General features: G+C 34.3%; 1 protein-coding gene across 1 annotated transcript; it reads right to left on the reverse strand.

Moving 5' to 3' along the window:
* Positions 1-1004: 1004 nt before the first annotated feature.
* LOC132557295 (uncharacterized) lies at positions 1005-25799 on the reverse strand. Its single transcript, XM_060221785.1, has 17 exons — positions 25527-25799; positions 24664-24799; positions 23812-24022; positions 23110-23265; positions 21544-21607; positions 19603-19727; positions 19340-19398; positions 16273-16345; positions 15544-15628; positions 15092-15167; positions 6281-6352; positions 4553-4696; positions 3917-4086; positions 3272-3422; positions 2032-2105; positions 1601-1705; positions 1005-1207 (listed from the first exon to the last, which is right to left on the reverse strand). Exons 1-17 carry the CDS (start codon positions 25797-25799, stop codon positions 1073-1075), a joined length of 2109 nt encoding a protein of 702 aa, XP_060077768.1. The 3' UTR covers positions 1005-1072.

The following is a 25799-nucleotide window of genomic DNA, read 5'->3' on the forward strand; positions in this document are numbered from 1 at the left end:
TGGCATCAGAAAATGAAGTTTTATAACTATTGTGTTTTCCATTGTAAGTGTGAATAAACATCAAAGAGTAAAAGAATTTATAAAACCGGTTAATCAAATAAATGTTAATTTGTACATATGCGCAAAGAGTAAAATGGTACAGCGTTAGAATATTACATTGTTGGGAATTCTTTGTAAAAGATTTTTTTTATTTTACCATTGCTGACTAGAATTCATTTTTTTTCACTTTTATTTAATAAGATTACATCAAACTAATCAATTTAAGTAAAAATTTTGCATTTCAGCAAATTTCAATCAATTCAAAAATTATGGAATAATATGGATACCTGTACAATTTATATTTCAATTATCAAGTTTCTGTAATACATACTTGAAATTAAAATATCACAGGTGTAAGAACTCACAATAACAAAGTGAATTATGATCAGGAATTCAACATGTTAATATTTCATGAAAAGTCATTTATTGTGCAAACTATCATTTGGAACATCGTAAAATATATTTCTTATTTTGAAACATAAATTTCAAATTATCTCATTCACTAACGACTTCATTAACATCTTACAATACATACAATATATACTGTGGAAAACAATGGTGACGAAACGTTGACATAAAATGTTTTGACAAACCAAAGCAGGATTGACACATTTCTCACGTATATATATATAAGTGATAATTTAGGTATGCAGGTATCAAAACCAGGTTTTAACATCTATTTTCTAGAACATGAAATATAGGATGTATATAATCATACAAAAATATATCTTTTTTAATATTTTGGCGCCTATGCTATACATCAAGTTCACGAAGTTTACCGAGTTGATGTATATAAGTCAGAATCTTTTGGGTTATGAAAACAAGAATGAATAAATACTTAGTGTTTATGCTTTAGGTGAAAACAACCCCACAAAGGCAAATCGACCATTTTTGAAATTATATGAATAAAATACCGATAGTTTGTTTTAAATTTCATAATATCATTACATAACAGAGATCTCAGGGAAATTCTACCATCAACAATATAGGCGGAATGTCAAAACATGTTTACTACAGTAACGTGTATGTTTCCTCAACTGACAGCATGATGGTCATAAGTGATAAGCCCCAATGGCATGACTTGTCGTACATCAAACACCACATACTCCTCAGTCATCGTTCTTTCCTCTACCCCAGTGTCTTTAGCAGGTTTCAGACGGCCAGGTGTCTGCAAACATTCAGTGTGTATAGATTTTTTTTACCATGAATTTATTCATTGTGACCGACGCTCATTGTTTTACATACAATGAATGGATAACAAAGCACATAACATGAAAGAAAAAAAAGTGTGGACCCTGTTCACAGCAAATCTCTAATTGTTATAATTTATTTCATGGCATTAATCCATTTCAAAATTTATCTTCTTTTCAGTTCATAAGCAAAAATAGATAAAATACGAATATCAAAAAGAAGTTTTACGGCATGTTAAGACAACCATTTTTTTTCAAAATATCTTTTTTTTTTGTTTCACCTGGCCAAAAATTTGTGTTCCGGTGAAAATGTTTAGTAAGATGGGACATGATATATTTTTTGTGACCGATTAATCACATGGATAACTTACAATAATGGAGTCGTGACCAGGACTTGGTGACTTCCTTGTCCTGCAATGCCTGGTGACAGTCTCTATGTGTCCGAGTCCGACCTCCACCAGTAGAATTTTCCTTACCTGCGAGAGAGTGCTTCAATCAACAACTGACTACACGACATATCTTATTTATATTATCAGTGACTCAATAAACAACACTGAAAACAATGGCGCTTAAATAATAAACAAAGAAAATCAATATAATTCGGAAAGAATCGTAATATGATTGATTGTGTCATCTATAAACCCAGTCTTAGAAACTATTGGTGAGGTAGTTATCCATATCAAGAACCCTGCCAGGAATAATCAGAAAAATACTAATGTTTATACACAATACTTTGGAACTACACTTTACAAGTATGTTTTCATAGCTGAAAAGACACAATTTTTACATTATATACACTTACCCCAGAAAAATGTGCTGCCTTTGAAGGATACTTTGAAAAGTAAAGACCTCTTCCATATTCTCCATGTTGAAAATCTGTGAAATTTAATGTTAATAGTTACATCACCATCCCATCATATAAACTATTTGGAAAGAAAGAGGCATTTCAAATAACATCGTGATCATTATGATGTCGCAACTACTGCCATAGGGACAAGTAAAGTACACGGTCAAAAATGCTGTTTCGTTGAAATGATCCTGGTGTATGTAAAAAATAACTTAACTAGAAATTGATTGATAATCTGTTTTAGACTCACAGATGATAAAGACTTGTGTATCTAATAAGTGAGCTGTGTTTCCATGAAATTCAAATAGGCACAATGACGCTGAAAAGCTGTGTCATGTACGAAATAAGGAAGTGTCATACTCCATGCTTTAAAGTCCCAAGAAAAATAGATTCGGGAATGGTCATTGTCGATTCGAGAATTCGTGTGTCAAAAATTACCAATTTGAAGGAGTCGAGATAATGATTCGTTGTCACTTTGTTATTCGTTAATTAAGTCCAATTTACATTTTCCCAATATACAATAACATCTGTTAGTTGCTTTAGAAATCTGAGAAAATAACATCCGTTTGTTGTTTTAGAAGTTTGTGAAAATAAAATCTGTTTGTACCTTAAGAGGTGAAAATCTCACTCAGTTCAGGTAATAGATTTTTTCTCGTACCTACTACTCTGAAAATTATTCAATTTCGTATCCCGTGGGAGCCTCAAACTACCCACACGACCTCCTTCACTTTTAAACAATGTTTGGATGTTGCAGCGTAAAAAATGTAGGTCGCACTTACAAAAAATACAACACATTTCAAGAGTGTGGGGTCGCATTTTCTATTTCATTTTAAATAGGATTAGTTAAATAGAATATCGGTGAATTTATTTTTAACAACGACATAGGCCACGTTTTTGTTGAAATGTATGATTATAAGTGCCACCTACGCCTACACACGGATGAATACACCGATGTGTAAAAAAAAAAATCCGCGAAAACGCACAAAAGGGTACTAGACAGATCGATCGAGAGAGAGAAATATCTATAATGGGGTATAACGTGGGATATCCCTGTCTGAGGTGCGAGAAAAAATCAATCAGATGGATACAGTTGGAGTCAATTATTTAACCTAGACAATAACATGGACATGGTTAATTTTACAGGAGATTGTCTATATAAAACATGTTTTTAAACCAGCATGCTGTGTAAGCTCACCAGATTCAGTAAACCCATGTGTGAGAATGTCTGGGATCCGTTCTGGGTGTTCCAGTGTGCCACAGTAGTACAGATCAACAACTATAGAAGGGTCCACCAGAGTGCTCAGCTTGTTTTTGTAGTCCTCCATGTATTGTTCTGTCAGGGTGGCCTGTATCATAGAACAATGTATATCACTGGATATATCACACCAGTACAGCTTTTTTATGCCAGGGTTGTGTTTCGATATTTCAAATCTTCACGTCTGTAAAACGTATGAATTTTTCACGTCAGTCCTATTTTTAATTTACCTATTTTTTATGGCACACTGTACCTAAATTATGGGTTATAATGATATCAGGAGACGTCAAAAATTTTAATGAACCTTTTTATTCTGTATCAAAGGAGATATTAATGAACTGTTTTGTTTGACCTGTTCCAAAGGAGATCTTAATGAATCGTTTTTACCTGTATCAGAGGAAATATCAATGAACGGTTTTGTTTGGCCTGTATCAAAGGAGATATTAAAGAACTTTTCTGTTTGACCTGTATCTATTGTCAGTTACGTTTAAGAAATCACTTGAATCCCCCCTGTCATGAACACTGCAGTTATACTTCGTGTGACACTGCAAGTTTTTCTATAGAGAAATAAAATGCAGATTTTACCTTAGAAATTGTTGTGACTTCGTAATTGCTTTTTACGTCGGGGTCAAGCTTCATGGCTTTCTTAAACTGTTCAGTGACATCGTAGAAGAAAGCAGCATCTTTCATGTGGTCGTAAGGTTCCGGGGTATTTCGGATGTTGGAAGGTGGGAACGACACGTATTTACTGTCATCTGCATCAATACAACATTTTGAAAACTTTTGGTTAAGCTTAAAACTGTGTAGATGTATTCTGTTCACTCCACGATTACACAACTATTAGCTTTACCTAAGGTCACTCATACAGCAGATATTAATTTTCTTTCAACATACAAATGCAACAAACATATGTAAATCAATATGATTTGAAGCATAACAAGTACTACAACACAGTTATAGAATTATTTATAGGAAAAACCAAGTAAACTGACTAAGGTTCAAATTTCACAGGCTAGTAATTTCCCATCATAGATTGGGGATGCAGGAATGTTGCTATCCAGAAATGGAAAATTCACAATAGGGAAATTAAAATCATCACGTTATCATACATTATGGTGGAAAATATCTTATCTGTACTCATCATAACATAGGCTTATAAGTTTGATTGGGAAAATATAGGCAAGAACTAAAGGTCTAAAAATGTCAGTATTTCTTACTTACCAAATGTCATAAGTTTGCTGTTCTTTTCCGGGTTAGTCTCCAGTAAAGACTCCAGACGTTTCTTTTTAATGGTTAGATCCATGGTGTCAACCTGTTGTTGTAGCTCATTAATAAGATCTTCGGAGCTTATTTCAGAGCCATCGTCTAAAGATTAGACCAGACGAAAATCATAAGTTATGTACAATACAACATACTATTAAATGCTGATCCGTTTGAAACATCCACATGTAACGTTATGTGTGGTGTTCATAACATTTTCCATAAACAGTATTCTATGGCGAAAATTAAATCAAACAAGTCCTCAGGTCAGGAGCATAACCCATGTATATATCAAATGACAGTTCCAACATTCATTTAACACTTATACACAGCTCTCTTCAAACAGCAGTTCGTTTGTACCTTTACACACCTGTTGTAGAGGAAATCGGGGTATAGAGTGACAAAACAAACCATTAATGATTAACACATAATGTAGAAACAGGACAACATGACAAACAGAAGGAATACTTACAGATGAAAATCCAAATTACAATAAAACCTAGTTAGAAAATCGCATGTATTTTTTATCCTATTATCCACCTGCGCATCACAGACATCGCCGAGGAGTGCAACAGGTCAGTAGTACTGATATATCATTAGTGTCCCTGTCACCTTATTATCCATCGCCTTCTAACAACATCCATTAGCAGCAGCTTTTACCGGCATTATTGATTCGGTGGACTACATGCCTGCAGCGTTACACTTTTGTGTACAAATATATACATACATACATAGAGTGCTAAAAGACAAAACTAAACTGATATAGAAATGAGGTTTCATCTTCGGTGTGTACTTTCATAGGCAGACTTGCCTTACACCATGGTCATGACTATCACCAATGAGATTACACACACTGCGTGTTATTCATAGTTCACAAGATATCGCCTGTACAACAAATATGTGTATACCAATTATTTTACAATACAAACTGACACCATTTGTCACTAGGTGCTATCATGGAATATCTGATACAGAATTTTGACACAAGTCTTGAAACGTACACAATAAAATAAGTCAAACTATTATTTAGTTCAATGGACAAGAATGGCTGTCTTGTTTGTTACATAGCTGTAGTGCCGTCCAAACAAGTCAAATTACTTTTACTACAAATATTTTAAAGAACAATGATATTTGACATTAAACAACAACATCATGGAACATTAGATTGACAAATGATACCAAACCACTGTACATAATTGTGCAAAAGACACACAAATGAATATCACCTTTCAATAGAGATTTAGAATAAGACAAATAAAGACAGATAATGACCTAACTGCACCATACAGCTGGTTTGGCCCTCTAGGACTAGCCATTGATGCTTAAAGCCTAATTGAAACCTAGGAGGCAACGGAAGAAAGCCAAAATTGATTGAAAGCAATGTCAAGGTCTAGATTGGAAGGATCATAAATCCCATACAAAAAGGTTAACATAACTGATAACTTCAAAACGACTTCAATTTCATGTATATATCCTGAACCGTGACGCTATTCGAATGAGTGGCATCCAGGTTACGACAAACCTTGGGGACTTAAAGTCTACCAGTAGAGTCTATTACCTTTGGATTCAAGTCAACTTCAAGTGATTAAATGACACCAAACCACATTGAAAATGACCTTTAGATTGATAAAAGATACGAAAACATCACATTATTTCATATCAAAGCGATGAATATGATTTTGTATTTACCTGATAAAGTTCTCTCGTGTAAGAGTGAAGACGCTTTGGCTGTTGAGAACTTGTACCCAAGATATTCTTTCTCTGTAAATATATTGAAGGGAAACAATTTTGGTGTCCAATAAAGAGTGTTACATCGTACCAAAGATAATTCTAAACTGGAGATTGTATATAAATACTGTAAATTTCTGAAACAAAAATAAAATGTTGTCGCAGGTTAAAAATGTCAGTCTTTGTACGTATTGTGTTGAAAGCATTAGTCTATGTGTTGAATATGACAATTTTAGTTAACAATGCATTTTGGGACTCCACGGTTGTCATAATAAATATCATCATGGAAAACAGCTACATAATACCTTGTGATGATACACTAGTATTAAAATAAAGGAAACAGAATCGAAGCTAAAGACTAGAGAGGAACTACATTCACTCCAAAAAAAAAGACCTTAGAACCTTTAATCCCTGGTGTAATTATACCAACAACCCAGATTAAACCTAACTTGCTTTTGGGAAAGGTTTACCCTCCCCTCTCCTTTCAATAATAAGTTGGAGGTGTTTGATGATTGTTGGTTTGCATGGTGGTTTCGTTGGTTTTTTTACTTGTTCTCATTTGGGAATGAGACATTACTTATTTGGATTGAAAAAGATTTCTATGGCTGGTGTTATCGATAAAGCAGAAGATGATTTCTGTCGTTATTATCTTTGTTGTTATTATAATAAAACGATATCCTAAAATGTGCACCCACAACTACAAAATGTACCCAGGGTTTGATGTACAAAATTTTAGAAAAAGTCAAGATTCTTTTCAGTCAAGAAATTAATATAGCTCTTATTGTATGTCAGGAATAGATGTTCTCAGCTGAGGTGCTGTACAAGGTTTAGCAATACCGGATGTAAAGAGATATTCCAAGTATTAATTCAACCACAAAACATCTCAGATTACATAACCCTGTGTTTGTATATGTGTGTTTGTATTTATATGCATTACTTTTTTTTACATTTAAATCAAATTATCAACGCCCTTCTGTACTAGATTCTGTATAATAATTCAGTCCAGGACTTTAACACTGTACTGAACATGATTAGAGTAATACATGATTTCCTACAAGTAAATTATTCTTTAAACATACTGGTACAAGTAGCGGTATTATTTCTAGGGATCTGGATAGTAATCCTATCTGTGTTGGTGTTTATAGTGTTCTGTATAAACTTCAGGAGGAAAAGTTTTCATGTACATTAGGACCTTCAAATATGTAGTGGATTACTTCTAAATCAAAATGTGTGGGTGTTTACATCAGAACGTGTAGATGTTTACAACATAATGTGTGGGTGTTTACATCAGAATGTGTGGGTGTTTACATCAGAATGTGTGGGTGTTTACATTAGAATGTGTGGGTGTTTACATCAGAATGTGTGGGTGTTTACATCAGAATGTGTGGGTGTTTACATCCGAATGTGTGGGTGTTTACATCCGAATGTGTGGGTGTTTACATCAGAATGTGTGGTTGTTTATATCAGAATGTGTGGGTGTTTACATCAGAATGTGTAGGTGTTTACATCCGAATGTGTGGGTATTTACATCCGAATGTGTGTGTGTTTACATCCGAATGTGTGGGTGTTTACATCAGAAAGTGTGGGTGTTTACATCAGCATGTGTGGGTGTTTACATCGGAATGTGTGGGTATTTACATCAGAATGTGTGGGTATTTACATCAGCATGTGTGGGTGTTTACATCGGAATGTGTGGGTATTTACATCAGAATGTGTGGGTATTTACATCAGAATGTGTATGTGTTTACATCAGAATGTCTGGGTGTTTACATCAGAATGTCTGGGTGTTTACATCAGAATGTGTGGGTGTTTACATCGGAATGTGTGGGTATTTACATCAGAATGTGTGGATATTTACATCAGAATGTGTAGGTGTTTACATCAGAATGTCTGGGTGTTTACATCCGAATGTGTGTGTGTTTACATCAGAATGTGTAGGTGTTTACATCCGAATGTGTGGGTATTTACATCCGAATGTGTGTGTGTTTACATCCGAATGTGTGGGTGTTTACATCAGAAAGTGTGGGTGTTTACATCAGCATGTGTGGGTGTTTACATCGGAATGTGTGGGTATTTACATCAGAATGTGTGGGTATTTACATCAGAATGTGTAGGTGTTTACATCAGAATGTCTGGGTGTTTACATCAGAATGTGTGGGTATTTACATCAGAATGTGTGGGTATTTACATCAGAATGTGTAGGTGTTTACATCAGAATGTCTGGGTGTTTACATCCGAATGTGTGGGTATTTACATCAGAATGTGTGGGTGTTTACATCAGAATGTGTGGGTGTTTACATCAGAATGTCTGGGTGTTATGTTTGTCATCAATAAAGCAAAAAAGAATAAAATTAATAATAAGGACTGCCTTGTTATCATTGTGTAATACACTGGTGTGATATAATATTTAGGTAATGAAATGATGACACACCATAGATATCAAGCCAAATGGCCTCCATTTGGTGTATGATTTATGAAATTCATTGCATTTCGTTTTCGTTTTAGCTCCTATATGTATTAATAAATGCCTCAAATGCATGCAATATCTAAACATTTTTTTGTTGTTGTTGGTCAATCCACTCCTGTTCCAGAGCCTTGGTCCCCATACTCCTGTACCAGAGTCTTGGTCCCCAAACTCCTGTACCAGAGTCTTGGTCCCCAGACTCTTTTACCAGTGTCTTGGTCCCCAACGACTCTACATAAATCATTTTTCACTTGATTTCAAGTTTTCATGTAAAAAAGTGGTTTTTCTTAACTTATTTTGAAAATAAATAAATTAATTCAGAAACTGACTTACCTAAGTGTCTGTACAGTCCCCAAACACAACACTGTATTTACCTGTACCAATCATAACTTTTAATCCAATCACCTCACACTCAATACACTCCCTATATTTAATATACCTGAATAGCAGGATTGTGACCAAACTGTATCACAGCTGGAAACACACGGAGAACATGTCAAATTTCACATTACTGAAAATGTCTGTAGAGATTTAAATCTACATCCAAACATCTCCCAACACCTCAATGACCGCTGTTTTCACACTTGACATGGTCACATTCCATCAAAATAAATCGTTTTATTCTTACATGGCCACACATGAAAACATGATTTCATATGAAAACAGGGTGAAATCGCAATTATATCCTTGACCTGAATTTGTTTTCAACACTCCAACAGATACGTCCTATTTTATACATATTCCAAGCAAACACTGCTCATGTTTAAAGGAATTCTAATTTCAGTGGTGCCCTATATATACATATATAAAAACAACATTACCCTCCTTTTAATTACTGGAACCAAGTCCACCCTCACACCCTCAAAACGTATATGTGCTGCAAGATTATCATCTTATCATCTTAACACAAGCATAACAATGAGAACTCCAGGGTTACTATCCTCATAATTCACTGAAAATTTACTATCCTCACATTCATTCATACAAATTTACTATCCTCACATTCATTCATACAAATTTTCTATCCTCACATTCATTCATACAAATTTTCTATCCTCACATTCATTCATACAAATTTACTATCCTCACTTTCATTCATACAAATTTACTATCCTCACAGTCATTCGTACAATTTTTTTCCTCACAATTATCCATACAAACTTACTTTCGACACTAATTTTATTACAAGTTTATTTTCCACACAAAATTATTACAAATTTAGTATCCTAACAACCATCCGTCAAGTTTTCAACCCTCACTTTACTGCAGATTTACTATCCTTATTTACAGCTTGTGACACAAATTTACTATACCAAACTTTTCTTTTCTCACAGTACAGCAGGTAAATACAGTTTATTATCATTTTCAGTAAGCCGCCAAGTATACATTGCTGACATGTAAGTGTAAAGCTTTCTCTCAACATAACACAGACAGAGTATCAGAGGTCTATTATCCATCCATTCATATTTTAACACACATCCACCAAGGTAAATAAAATATTTAGATAAAGTTGTCAAAATAAGTCTTGTTTTATAAATAGGCTGGTGTTACACTCTCGCAGAGACACACAGCTGTGGTGGTGTAGGTGATCTAAGGGATATCACTACCTTCCAATTACTGGCGATAATGAGGACTTTGTCAATACTGATGTAATTGAGAAGGTTTCATGAAAGGAAAAAAGGTGTGTTTGGTAAATCTACATAGAGACAAGGACAGACTATTTTGTTTACCTGCCATTTTAGTCCTGATAATTAGGACATGTTCTGTGTGGTGCTTACATTACACTACATGCCTATACAAACATTGTATAATTATATCATTTCTGATATATCTCCTCACCAATTCTGAACAATATCAAATTTAAAACAAAAAAAACATTTACCAGTCCAAACCACTGACTCATTAAAAACCCCATGAGCATTAAATTCACACCAAAATGTCAATTCTAAAACAAACTTATCCTTACCATTATCATGTACTAGCTAGATAATTAAACCGACCTTACTGTTATCATTACAGTATTAACCTGTCCTTACTGTTATCACCAGAGTATTAACCTGTCCTTACTGTTATCACTAAAGTATTAACCTGTCCTTACTATTATCACTAAAGTATTAACCTGTCCTTACTGTTATCACCAGAGTATTAACCTGTCCTTACTATTATCACCAGAGTATTAACCTGTCCTTACTGTTATCACTAAAGTATTAACCTGTCCTTACTGTTATCACCAGAGTATTAACCTGTCCTTACTGTTATCACCAGAGTATTAACCTGTCCTTACTGTTATCACTAGAATATTAACCTGTCCTTACTGTTATCACTAGAGTATTAACCTGTCCTTACTGTTATCACTAGAGTATTAACCTGTCCTTACTGTTATCACTAGAGTATTAACCTGTCCTTACTGTTATCACCAGAGTATTAACCTGTCCTTACTGTTATCACTAAAGTATTAACCTGTCCTTACTGTTATCACTAGAATATTAACCTGTCCTTACTGTTATCACCAGAGTATTAACCTGTCCTTACTATTATCACCAGAGTATTAATCTGTCCTTACTGTTATCACTAGAGTATTAACCTGTCCTTACTGTTATAACTAGAGTATTAACCTGTCCTTACTGTTATCACTAGAATATTAACCTGTCCTTACTGTTATCACTAGAATATTAACCTGTCCTTACTGTTATCACTAGAATATTAACCTGTCCTTACTGTTATCACTAGAATATTAACCTGTCCTTACTGTTATCACCAGAGTATTAACCTGTCCTTACTGTTATCACTAGAATATTAACCTGTCCTTACTGTTATCACTAGAGTATTAACCTGTCATTACTGTTATCACTAGAGTATTAACCTGTCCTTACTGTTATCACCAGAGTATTAACCTGTCCTTACTGTTATCACTAGAGTATTAACCTGTCCTTACTGTTATCACCAGAGTATTAACCTGTCCTTACTGTTATCACTAGAATATTAACCTGTCCTACTGTTATCACCAGAGTATTAACCTGTCCTTACTGTTATCACTAGAATATTAACCTGTCCTTACTGTTATCACTAGAATATTAACCTGTCCTTACTGTTATCACTAGAATATTAACCTGTCCTTACTGTTATCACTAGAATATTAACCTGTCCTTACTGTTATCACAAGAATATTAACCTGTCCTTACTGTTATCACCTAGAACTATCCAGAGTATTAACCTGTCCTTACTGTTATCATAATTTAACTCCTGTTATCACTAGTATTAACCTGTCCTTATATCACCTATATAACCTGTCCTTACTATTATCACAGAGTATTAACCTGTCCTTACTGTTATCACTAGAATATTAATCCTACTGTTAGCACTAGAATATTAACTGTCCTTACTGTTATCACTAGAATATTAACCTTTCCTTACTGTTACCTAGAATATTAACCTGTCCTTACTGTTATCACCAGAGTATTAACCTGTCCTTACTGTTATCATTACAGTATTAACCTGTCCTTACTGTTATCACTAGAGTATCAACCTGTCCTTACTGTTATCACCAGAGTATTAACCTGTCCTTACTGTTATCACTAAAGTATTAACCTGTCCTTACTGTTATCACTAGAATATTAACCTGTCCTTACTGTTATCACCAGAGTATTAACCTGTCCTTACTGTTATCACCAGAGTATTAACCTGTCCTTACTATTATCACCAGAGTATTAATATGTCCTTACTGTTATCACTAGAATGTTAATCTGTCCTTACTGTTATCACTAGAATATTAACCTGTCCTTACTATTATCACTAGAATATTAACTGTCCTTACTGTTATAACTAGAATATTAACCTTTCCTTACTGTTATCACTAGAGTATCAACCTGTCCTTACTGTTATCACCAGAGTATCAACCTGTCCTTACTGTTATCACCAGAGTATTAACCTGTCCTTACTATTATCACCAGAGTATTAATCTGTCCTTACTGTTATCACTAGAATATTAACCTGTCCTCACTGTTAGCACTAGAATATTAACTGTCCTTACTGTTATCACTAGAATATTAACCTTTCCTTACTGTTATCACTAGAATATTAACCTGTCCTTACTGTTATCACTAGAATATTAACCTGTCCTTACTGTTACCACTAGAATATTAACCTGTCCTTACTGTTATCACCAGAGTATTAACCTGTCCTTTCTGTTATCACTAGAGTATTAACCTGTCCTTACTGTTATCACTAGAATATTAACCTTTCCTTACTGTTATCACAAGAGTATTGACCTGTCCTTACTGTTATCACAAGAATATTAACCTGTCCTTACTGTTAGCACTAGAATATTAACCTGTCCTTACTGTTATCACTAGAGTATTAACCTGTCCTTACTGTTATCACGAGAATATTAACCTGTCCTTACTGTTATCATTACAGTATTAACCTGTCCTTACTGTTATCACCAGAGTATTAACCTGTCCTTACTGTTATCTCTAGAGTATTTTACCTGTCCTTACTGTTATCACCAGAGTGTTTACCTGTCCTTACTGTTATAACTAGAATTCTAACTTGTCGTTACTGTTAGCACTAGAATCCTATCCTATCCTTATTGCTATAATTTAACTCCTTATCAGTCCTTGCTGTTATATAACCTATATAACCTATCCTTACCATTATCACTTGAAACCTAACCTGCCGTTATAGTAATCACTAGAATCCACATTTTCCCTAACTGCTATCACCAGAGGTTAAATCTCTCCTAACCAATCATGTACATTCTTATCCTGTTATTACCACTTGTCAATGGGTATCCGAACTTGTATATTTCTTAGTGTTAATCAAGATCTTAGCCTGTGTTTTGTTGTTATACAGGTTAGGGGCTTGACACTGGTATGGTGTCTAATACAACATACATGTGTTATACAGGTTAGGGGCCTGACACTGGTATGGTGTCTAATACCACATACATGTGTTATACAGGTTAGGGGCCTGACACTGGTATGGTGTCTAATACAACATACATGTGTTATACAGGTTAGGGGCCTGACACTGGTATGGTTTCTAATACAACATACATGTGTTATACAGGTTAGGGGCCTGACACTAGTATGGTGTCTAATACAACATACATGTGTTATACAAAATTGAGACAAGACACTAGTATGGTGTCTAATACAACATACATGTGTAATACAGGTTTGAGACCTGACACTAGTATGGTTTCTAATACAACATACATGTGTTATACAGGTTTGAGACCTGACACTAGTATGGTGTCTAATACAACAATGCTGATGAAAGGTTTGACCTTGCCAATTAAAGAAATGACCATGCTGACAAAAGGATTGACCTTGCTGATGAAAGAAATGACCTTCTTAATGAAAGGATTGACCTTGTTGGTGTACCAGGTGTATGAAAGGGAATTGTACTGGTGTACGTACTGTATCAGCACTATGTAGGAGATATCAGCACTATGTAGGAGATATCAGCACTAGGTAGGAGGTAAAAGATATCAGCACTAGGTAGGAGATAACGGCACTAAGTAGTAGATATCAGTACTAGGTAGGAGATATCAGCTCTATGTAGGAGATATCAGTGTAGGAGAAATCAGCACTAGGTAGGAGATATCAGCACTATGTAGGAGATATCAGCACTAGGTAGGAGATATCAGTACTATGTAGGAGATATCAGTACTAGGTAGGAGATATCAGTACTGTGTAGGAGATATCAGCACTAGGTAGGAGATATCAGCACTATGTAGGAGATATCAGTACTAGGAAGGATATATCAGCACTAGGTAGGAGATATCATCACTAGGTAGGAGATATCAGTACGATGTAGGAGATATCAGCTCTATATATGAGATATCAGCACTAGGTAGGAGATATCAGCACTATATAGGAGACATCAGCACTAGGTAGGGTGTATCAGCACTAGGTAGGAGATATCAACACTATGTAGGAGATATCAGCACTATATAGGAGATATCAGTACTATGTAGGAGATATCAGCGTAGGAGATAGCAGCACTATGTAGGAGATATCAGCACTAGGTAGGAGATATCAGTGCTATATAGGAGATATCAGTACTATGTAGTAGATATCAGCACTATATAGGAGATATCAGCACTAGGTAGGAGATATCAGCACGATCAGCACTAGGTAGGAGATATCAGTACTATGTAGGAGATATCAGCACTAAGTAGGAGATATCAGTACGATGTAGGAGATATCAGCACTAGGTAGGAGATATCAGCACTAAGTAGGAGATATCAGCACTAGGTAGGAGATATCAGTACTAGGTAGGAGATATCAGCTTTAATCACTTACCAACAGCATACTTTTCCTTCCTTAACTTCTCATTCTCCTTCAGTAGTGTTTCAATCAAAGTGTTTTGTTTTTGTGTCTGAAATTTTTCACAGAAATAAAATTAAAATCTTACAATAATTTAATTTCAACAGAATTTTAAATAAAATGAAAAAAAGAATAATTATCTTTATTTTATAAGTCTTCTCCTGTTACTAGTAAATATATAGTTTTTATTCTAAATTTCATATTCCAAAGATTAAAAAAAATCTGATATCAAGATTATGTAAACTATATAATGACTATAGACATAATAATTTATAGAAATATCATGTTTTGAAATGGTTTAAAGTTATGATAATCATTACATTTTTTTGAAACATTTTCTACAGAGGTAGCATAAATGTCATTCTGATGACACTTAAAAAATCAATGCATTTTGATTAGATACCACATGTTATTCTGATTAAACTTACCATTGCTTTTAGTTGAAGGATTTCATGTTTCATCCTCATCACCACAGATACTTGGTTCTGATAAACCTCCACAGTTTTTTCTTTCCTAAGATGATAAATAAATACGGTCTTTGATACTTTCATTTCTTTCAATTGAGAATTTGAAATAGTGATCTCGAAACTAAACATGGATGAGAAAGCATCAACAAAAACCTAGCACATGAAAATTTTATAAGATAATTTGTCCAAATCCAATATACATATGCATTCTTTTGTTGACGTTTTTTCCGATTGTATCCAAAACTGAGTATCAAATACTAGGAACTGAGGAAAAGCAATTGGGACGGGGAGGAGAGGGGGAAGGAATGGGGGGAAAATCCTAGATCTGCCCCTGCAAACTGCTTACAGAGTTTCTCAGCAGCAATATGTCCATTGTTGCACTTAATAAGATACTAAGATAAGGACAAAAGTGGCATTGTCCTCTTGATCACTTTCAATCAAGTTGAACGTGTTTAGATAAAATGCAACAATTCAAATAGATCTCAATACATATGTAGAAAATTTGTGCAGAGGTCACATCTGCCATGTACATGCAAGTGAAACAATAAACATCTACAGTAGTGTGTGTAATATGCACTTTCCAAGATATCAAAATATTCTACTAAACATGATCTGAACTGTCCTTTTAAGTAAGAGTTATTTCCCTTTAAAAAATTAACATCAATTTTTGTTTTTTTAACTGAAACTTACCATTTGTTAAATTCCTGTTCTAATTCAAACACTTCAAAACCTGGTATCTTTACTGTGCTCAGAAGACTATGTCCTGGAAGGAAAGAGAGAAAGGTGAGCAATTTTGAACATTACCATCAAAAACCTCTGCTGGCTGTAGGGACTCGGATCTGATATCAAATTAGCCTCCACCTGCTAACTATAAGCAAATTTTACACAGCTGTAAAATTTATGTGACAACATTTCTAGTATATATAATAAACTTTATTTATTTCACAACAATTGCGAAACAAGTTATGTCAACTTATACTAATCACTCTTGTTGGCCTGGATGTAAGCGCCCGAGGGGTCTTCTTGTGGGAGGAAACCGGAGTACCCGGGGAAAACCCACGTGATCAGGCAGGTGACCCTTTACCTTTTCACGTCTGTTCCGGGAATCGAACCCTGGTCGGCTAGGTGAAAGGCGAGTGCGTTACCACTGCGCCATCCGACCACCACATTTCTAGTGAGATCTAGATATACATTTCAATGACATTGGAAATATTGATAATTAGTTATTAAGTTAAGTGTTTTAAACTTACAAGATATTGTTATTCAAGATGCAAGGCTACATAGGGTAGGACTTTTTGACTCAAAATACATTCAAATATACTCATTTAGTCAAATGTACAAACATGTACTTAAATACACCTAGAATTCACACAATTACCCTCATTTTGTGCCTTATGTGCCCATTACAGGCCTGATCGTTGCTGTAATAGATTCGCAACGGTTTGTGAAAATGTGTTTTTAACAAGGGGTCTAGAAGGATCACACCATTGATTCACAACATACAACTATAACATAATTATAATTATATATATATATGTATGTGCCCCTGAACTGTATGAAGTAATTAAAACACAACTAAGAAAAAAAATTTGACTCTCAAAATTTATTGAACAAAATATAGTGAAAAATGTGAAAAAAAAAATTTAACACAGAATCTTTCAGTGTTGTACATATTTTTGGTGTTTTCATATCATATATTAAAATGATATGTTTATGACCAAAAATTAAAAGGTTTAACCAATAATTTTGTGCATAACATACATCATACCTTATATATATTGGATAAATAATTTGTGGTGATGTTAATATGCTTAATCCAGAGATTGATTAAAAAAAATATATATATAAAAATATCTACACACTTCTCAAGTATGAAATTTCAAAATGTCAAGTGTTCAAGATCAAATCTACAACAAAATTGAAATGGATGAAAATGTCAGTTTTAGAGGCTGTAACATTCAAACCTAACCAGTATGTACATATAACTAGGAAGTTATATCCCTTGAAACAATCTATCATACATTTTAAGAAATTGTCATAAACAAATAGATGTGTAGTTTGTTATATTATGCATTTTTCATTAAGAGCCGAGCTAGCAAACTCCATTAATGTTTCTTCCTAGTAAGGTTTACAAAGAACAATGAGAGGAAGGAAAACGAAAAACCAATTTCAATTTCTCAACATGAGAGATTTTCACCCCCATGGAATATACAGTAATGTATGTAGGTTCCCCTCTGTCCCTAGTTATGTCTTTTCAGTTTTTAATGTGATCAGTGAAACAAAATGGACTACAGGTGAAAAGAAAACACTACTGGCATGGTCAATTCATTTCCGAGAAATAGTAGTTTGCAGTCACATTGAAACAAGTAAGCACAGTAAAATATCAGAAAAAAATCTTTTCATAACTTGGCAATTTTCATTTGAATCAACTTTTGAAAATTAACTGCTTTTAAAAAATTGCATTTATTATTTTACAGTAGTTTAATATTTAAACATGACATGAAAATATCCATGGTGTCTGCATGCTGTTAATTGAAATAAGTTTTTTAATGGTTATGGTGGGGTGCTGTTTGAGATTAAATAGACATGGATGAGTGTATTTTGCATTTTCATTATAATGACAGAGTGGGATAGATGACTAAAAAAAATCGTATAATTCTTGCTTTTAAACAAAGTTTCAATGACTTCATATAAATGTTCAACTGATAATATCATGGATGGTCATTACAGTCTCTATTAGTAATCAATAATGGCACAAGAGTTGTTCCCCTTAGGTCTCTTGTTTGAAAAAAAATCTTTTCCACATATAGGTAACCTCCTGGTAGTCTGATACTGTAATACTTAAACCTGATGGCTGCATTAATCCCGAATTGAGCTTATTTGAGTGAACTTTAGGTATATTGGAGTGGGTTTTTTTTGTGTATTTAAGTGTATTTGAGTATATTTGAGTAAAAAGTAAAATCCGGCAACATCGGCATGTGTCCGTGTTAGTGGGCCTAATCTTGTAGTTATGTCGGAGTTTTAAGGGACCTTCAAAGATTTTTGGTGGATTCTTTATAAAAGTTTAAGATTTTTTCGTCTTTAGATAAAATATCCATTAACATATAAATCTGGTGATATCTATTAAGTATATATGCCAATACGTTACAGAAAACTTTGGAAGCGTTGGTATGAGTTATCTCCCCTGATTGCCGTATCACTTAAATTTATTATTTTTTTCTTTATTTCAGTTTATGGTCCGTATTTAACAATTAAAATAATTTTCAAATTCGTACTTTATCATTTGAAATATAATTTTGGAAAATAATCAAAACATTTAATAAATGTAAGACTTAATGATATTAAGAAATGTTCTTGAAGTAAGTAAGATCGTTTACTTCTATTTTATACCCAGGATGTACAGCTGAACAACCATAGACGACGGACGTTGCGCCATGGCTATTCCCACTACGGGCCTAATCGCTCACCTGGTAATAGTTAATGTTATAACGTAAATTTCTTGAGCCTGCAACCGCAGGTAACATTATGAAAGACTCTTAAGTTTGATATTTCTCAACAGACATCATCAGGAAAGCTACTTTTATACTATGTTCTGGCTGTAACCACATCTAACAGGTGTTTGTACAGACAGACTTGCAATTATTAGTGTTTATATTATATTTCAGCAAAAAGTTGCAAAACTTGTATATCCCTAACAACTATACATAATTTGCATGTTAAATATCAAATAATTATTTGTTAAGGAAATTCTATTTACCTGAAAAACCTGGCAGGTAACACATCAGAGTACAGTTGGTAAACTGTTCTGCAAGCTCGCTGCAAACAAATAAAAAACTCTCTTACCGACAAGTCAACAGCATCAGCATGTTTTATTTATGACGACTGACAAGATGACAAAATATTTATGAAAATACCAGTCGTATCTCATGTACATTCATATGTATATTGTATTTTTGATAACATTTGCAACAAGTGACTATTCATTCTGTCACACAAATTTCAAATGCCATAAAAACTGACCTCCATCTGCTGTTGAGAACTACATCATCAGAGAAACCGAAGTGCTGGAAGAACTCCACGGCAGCATTGTCAGCGTGTACCACAATAGCATCATAATGGCCCACCACACCTGGGTCTATAACTTGCTGTAAAAACAACAATTGTGTGATGATCACCTCAAGTTCCTGGCATACCTAACATATCTACAACCTGTGAGCTTAGATCATGTAATTTCAACACAAACATAGCCCCACATTACAATGAAATTGGGAATGATACAGGAAATATCAAAATATCAATTTGTGGGGAAACATGATTTTTTTTTATAATTTGCTATAAAAGATAAAAAAACTGAATGGAGAATAGAAATGATATTTACAATGTATAAAAAAGGTCACTAGGTCACATTTATAAATTATCAGTAAATATCATGTGCCATTATACACATCATTATACAAGGTATAAATGACACAGGCAACTGTGAAAGAATGGATTTTGTTAGTAAAACTGACTTTTGTGTAACAAGTATATGTAGACTAAATCAATTTTACTACCAAATCAGTTATAGTTACCTGTAACAGGTATATAAGTGTTAATTTTGTTAGTAATAGTTACCTGTAACAGGTATATAAGTATTAATTTTGTAAGTAATAGTTACCTGTAACAGGGTATATAAGTATTAATTTTGTTAGTAATAGTTACCTGTAACAGGTATATAAGTATTAATTTTGTTAGTAACAGTATATAATAGTTACCTGTAACAGGTATATAAGTATTCATTTTGTTAGTTAGTAATAGTTACCTGTAACAGGTATATAAGTGTTAATTTTGTTAGTTAGTAATAGTTACCTGTAACAGGTATATAAGTGTTAATTTTGTCACTTAAATAAAGGTTTAACTGTAACAGGTATATAAGTTTTATTGTTGTTAGTGTTAGTTACCTGTAACAGGTATATAAGTATTAATTTTGTTAGTAATATTTACCTGTAACAGGTATATAAGTATTAATTTTGTTAGTGTTAGGTACCTGTAACAGGTATATAAGTATTAATTTTGTTAGTGTTAGTTACCTGTAACAGGTATATAAGTATTAATTTTGTTAGTGTTAGTTACCTGTAACAGGTATATAAGTATTAATTTTGTTAGTTAGTAATATTTACCTGTAACAGGTATATAAGTATTCATTTTGTTAGTGTTAGTTACCTGTAACAGGTATATAAGTATTAAATTTGTTAGTGTTAGTTACCTGTAACAGGTATATAAGTATTAATTTTGTTAGTAATATTTACCTGTAACAGGTATATAAGTATTAATTTTGTTAGTGTTAGGTACCTGTAACAGGTATATAAGTATTAATTTTGTTAGTGTTAGTTACCTGTAACAGGTATATAAGTATTAATTTTGTTAGTTAGTAATATTTACCTGTAACAGGTATATAAGTATTAATTTTGTTAGTAATATTTACCTGTAACAGGTATATAAGTATTAATTTTGTTAGTAATAGTTACCTGTAACAGGTATATAAGTATTAATTTTGTTAGTGTTAGTTACCTGTAACAGGTATATAAGTATTAATATTTTTAGTGTTATTTACCTGTAACAGGTATATATTTTTTAATTTTGTTAGTTATTAATATTTACCTGTAACAGGTATATAAGTATTAATTTTGTTAGTGTAATATTTACCTGTAACAGGTATATAAGTATTAATTTTGTTAGTTAGTAATATTTACCTGTAACAGGTATATAAGTATTAATTTTGTTAGTGTTAGTTACCTGTAACAGGTATATAAGTATTAATTTTGTGAGTTAGTAATATTTACCTGTAACAGGTATATAAGTATTCATTTTGTTAGTTAGTAATATTTACCTGTAACAGGTATATAAGTATTAATTTTGTTAGTAATAGTTACCTGTATAGGGTATATAAGAATAAATATTGTTAATTAAGTAGTTGTTTACCTGTAGCAGGTATTTACCAATGCCATACTTTCTGTGTCTGTTAGTTACAGAGAGAAACAGTCGCCTGAAAACATATATAAATGACATAAATTTTGAAAAGCATCAATCATAGTTATCACCAATAACCCACACATCACCAATAACCCACCATCACACATCACCAATAACCCACCATCACACATCACCAATAACCCACCATCACACATCACCAATAACCCACCATCACACATCACCAACAACCCACCATCACACATCACCAATAACCCACCATCACACATCACCAATAATCCACCATCACACATCACCAATCACAAATGATCCACCAGCACACATCACAAATAATCCACAGCACACATCACCAATAGCCCACCATCACACATCACCAATAACCCACCAGCCCACACCACCAATTATGAAAAAATCACCAGCCCACACCACCAACTATGAAAAATCCACCAGCACACATTACCAATCATAAATAATCCACCAGCCCACATCATAAATATTCCACCAGCAAACACCACCAATGATCCACTAGCACAAATCACCAATAATCCACTAGTACAAATCACCAATAATCCACCAGCACAAATCACAAATGATCCATCAGCACACACCACCAATAATCTACCAATCCACATTTCCAATAATCCACAGCACATACCACCATAATCCACAGCACATACTACCAATAATCCACTAGCCCTCATCACAAATAATCCACCAGCACACATCACCATTAACCCACCGACTCACATCACCAATAATCCACAGCACAAATCACCATAATCCACATCCCACATCACCATAATCCACATCCCACATCACCATTAATCCACCGACTCACATCACCAATAATCCACAGCACAAATCACCAATAATCCATCAGCACGCATCACCAATAGTCCACATCCCACATCACCAATAATCCACATCCCACATCACCATAATCCACATCCCACATCACCATTAATCCACCGACTCACATCACCAATAGTCCACAGCACAAATCACCAATAATCCACAGCACAAATCACCAATAATCCACATCCCACATCACCAATAGTCCACATCCCACATCACCAATAATCCACATCCCACATCACCATAATCCACATCCCACATCACCATTAATCCACCGACTCACATCACCATTAATCCACCGACTCACATCACCATTAATCCACAGCCCACATCAACAATAATCCACATCCCACATCACCATTAATCCACCGACTCACATCACCATTAATCCACCGACTCACATCACCATTAATCCACAGCCCACATCAACAATAATCCACAGCCCACATCAACAATAATCCACAGCCCACATCAACAATAATCCACCGCCCACATCACAAATAATCTACCAGCCCACAACACTTCACAAGTACTGAACAATGTTTTTTTTATCATTTCAACACTATCTAGTTGCTACAGATTCACTTATTATCAACATTGAAATAATATTCATTTGGAAGTGTTTTACAAATCACATTAAGTTGAACTTATTTACTATACTGCAGATTATTGAGCAGCCATCAGTGAAGGCTGTATACTTACACATATTTCTTTTCAAATGTGACACAGCCAATGATGCGATTCTCTATCCCAACCTGATCCTCTTGTATTTCTTTGGCCTCAGATTGTCTCCCTTTCCTCCTTTCAACTGTCTTTTTAATGAATGTGTTTATTCCCTTTGAGAAATCTTCTTCATCACTAAAAACAGATGTCAATAAAAATCTTAATTTTTTTGTCTACTTATCTTGACACAATCCATATCGACTAAGAAAGTTCCCTTCCAGCCATAATTCCCACAAGTACAACCCTGGTCAATTCCAATATCACATAGTACTTACTCTAATTAAGTGTTAATGTTATCAATGCCATTCAATCAGAAGCCTTGAAACCAAACAGCCTCGTCAGATTTGATTATCAAAGTTGAATTAGAAGTCATATTTTTTTCCTGAAAGAGCAGCCTTTATTTTTTATAATTCTGTGCTTAATGTATATAACACATGGCTATGAGCTCAGGCATATCTATAAATATGTCACTGTTAAGTCAGAGGTGGTACAATGGAAATTAAGTAACGTTGGTTCGTATTGTTGCTGAACAGTTAAACATTAATATCTTTGTGGGTTTATTTCCAGGTATGGGCTTATCACAGAATAACTATAGTAATTGAGATCATAATATTTCTAACCGGAAAATGATCGTTAGCTGTAGTTTGACCTTGACACCATTGTGACCTCCTAAGTACTTACTCCTCCTCCTCTAGGTCCTCCTCCTCAGACTCTGTGTCGCTGTACACATCAGCAAATTTGCTGGGGAGCTGTTCTTCCTCCTCGTATTTGTCATCTTTCTCTCCCTCCTCCTTTTCTTCTTTTGATTTACATTCCTTGGATTCATCGTCATTTTCATTATCCTTTTCAGGATTCTTTTGACTTTTCTTCTCTTTCAATGACGTCACAGTTTCTTTGAAAATAAAAACACAATCTTATTATAACCTTTTCAATTTTACACAAGTTGTAAACAATTGTGTGTGGTTGTAAACAATTTGTCATCAATTTTGATGCCCACTGCATGAATATTTTGATATCCCTGTGTTAATTTTGAAGTGAATTGAAAGAGCATGGATTGCCTTGGTAGCCATGATTGTTAATTTTTTGGCAGGAATAGCAAAATGCAGTCAAACCTGGGCTGTAGATCTCACACTTTAGTACAGGTTTTGATTTCTACTTGAAGCGATATTTGCCAGATTTGCTGTCTCCATGATGGCAGCGTGACTTTTCCACCACCATTAGACAGTAATTGGTGTTGATGCATTTTCAAGCGGGGATAGGCAGATATGGTAATAGATTTGATATGTATTTCTTTGTGCATGCTGGTGATATATCTAGGTATAGGTGAAGGAGTGTGTTGACTTTACATATATACATATATAAATGCACTAATAATGTTTCCATGGTTAATAGACACCAAACCCAATAATTCCTGTGGAGTGTATGTGACATCATTGTACAGTTGTCTATCAGCTGGTGTTTCGACAAGTCATTGAAAGAATTCACACACATTCATACCATATTTTACTACTATGAAAAAAAGATAATACTAACCTTTGAGATCTCGCACTAGAACTATAGTTCTGGCCCATTTCTCACATACAGTGGAATACAGGACATCGGGAGTCATCTCTGACAGGGACACATCATATAGCCCTACGACAGCATGTAGCAGGTCAGTGTTGGAGATCTGATAAATAAGAGATCATTTCTCAATATCACCTTACATAGCCCTATTGTTTGTGTTTTATCAGAGTTGATGTTGTAAAACTGGAGAAGAAAAAGAATCTGAAATGATTCACATCAACAGCAACCAAGATAAAACAAAATTGACATTCTATAAACTTTTTGTAACGACTACAGACTGATGTAAAAAGTTAAAAGAACATGAACAATTCAGACTGGAGAAACCTAGAATAAAGTATATATATAAAAAAAGAAACAAAATAGAAGGAGAGAAAATCGAGTATTTGCAGGTCTGGAAATACTGTCTTTACATTGTATAGCGGTGGGAATAGTGGGGAGGGAGACTGTGGAAAAAGTACATGTGGTTTCTGAAGTTCTGAAAATCTTTCAGGGGGGACCAATGATAAATATATATTTTTTGGTACATCTAGATCTGATAGCATGTAAATTAGATCGAAACTTTGTCCATGTGAGATATTATTCTTAAACAGGAACGGAGACATTATTGGAAGAAGAAATCAAGCCTTTATATTCTCATTTCTTAAGTATTTACTTCACAGTGATTCTCTGCACAATACTAGCGTCAAAAAACCTGCTATACAGGACATACAGCTAAGTAACGGCAGTCGAACGATACTCCAAGATATGCACATTACATGCAGTTAATGAATGGTTTAGGGCTTTATGATTAATTTACATCGTCTAACAGTAGATCGTTGTACTCAACTTACCCCAGGAATGATGCCTTGATCGCCTGTCAGGGCAGCAGATGTGTTGCTGGGACACAACTGAACCAGCCTCCTCAAATCCACCAACACTGGATAGGCTGTAATCAGGTTTCCTGCCTTGTTGGTAAATGTCTGCTTGTCTGCAAGCTGTGCCCCAGGACGACTAAAGGTGTCGTCCATGGTTTCATGTGCAGAACGAAGATCTGTCAAGGCATTTTTGAAAGCGATGATATCTACCGAGTCGAACGCGTCGAGGCCTGCCTGCCTCTCCGCCAT

The sequence above is a fragment of the Ylistrum balloti genome, unplaced genomic scaffold, assembly GCF_031769215.1.
Source record: "Ylistrum balloti isolate Yb309-2 unplaced genomic scaffold, AGI_CSIRO_Ybal_v1 Utg369652, whole genome shotgun sequence".
Classification (NCBI taxonomy): Eukaryota; Metazoa; Mollusca; class Bivalvia; order Pectinida; family Pectinidae; genus Ylistrum; species Ylistrum balloti.

Excerpts from the sequence above, each read along its gene's own strand:
- LOC132557295 (XM_060221785.1), bottom strand. The coding sequence starts at position 25,799 with ATGGCGGAGAGGCAGGCAGGCCTCGACGCGTTCGACTCGGTAGATATC. Across the intron at positions 15,629-16,272 it reads GAACAGGAATTTAACAAATG|GAAAGAAAAAACTGTGGAGG; the intron begins GTAAGTTTCAGT and ends TTATCATCTTAG. Across the intron at positions 4,697-6,280 it reads ACACGAGAGAACTTTATCAG|ACGATGGCTCTGAAATAAGC; the intron begins GTAAATACAAAA and ends TCTAATCTTTAG.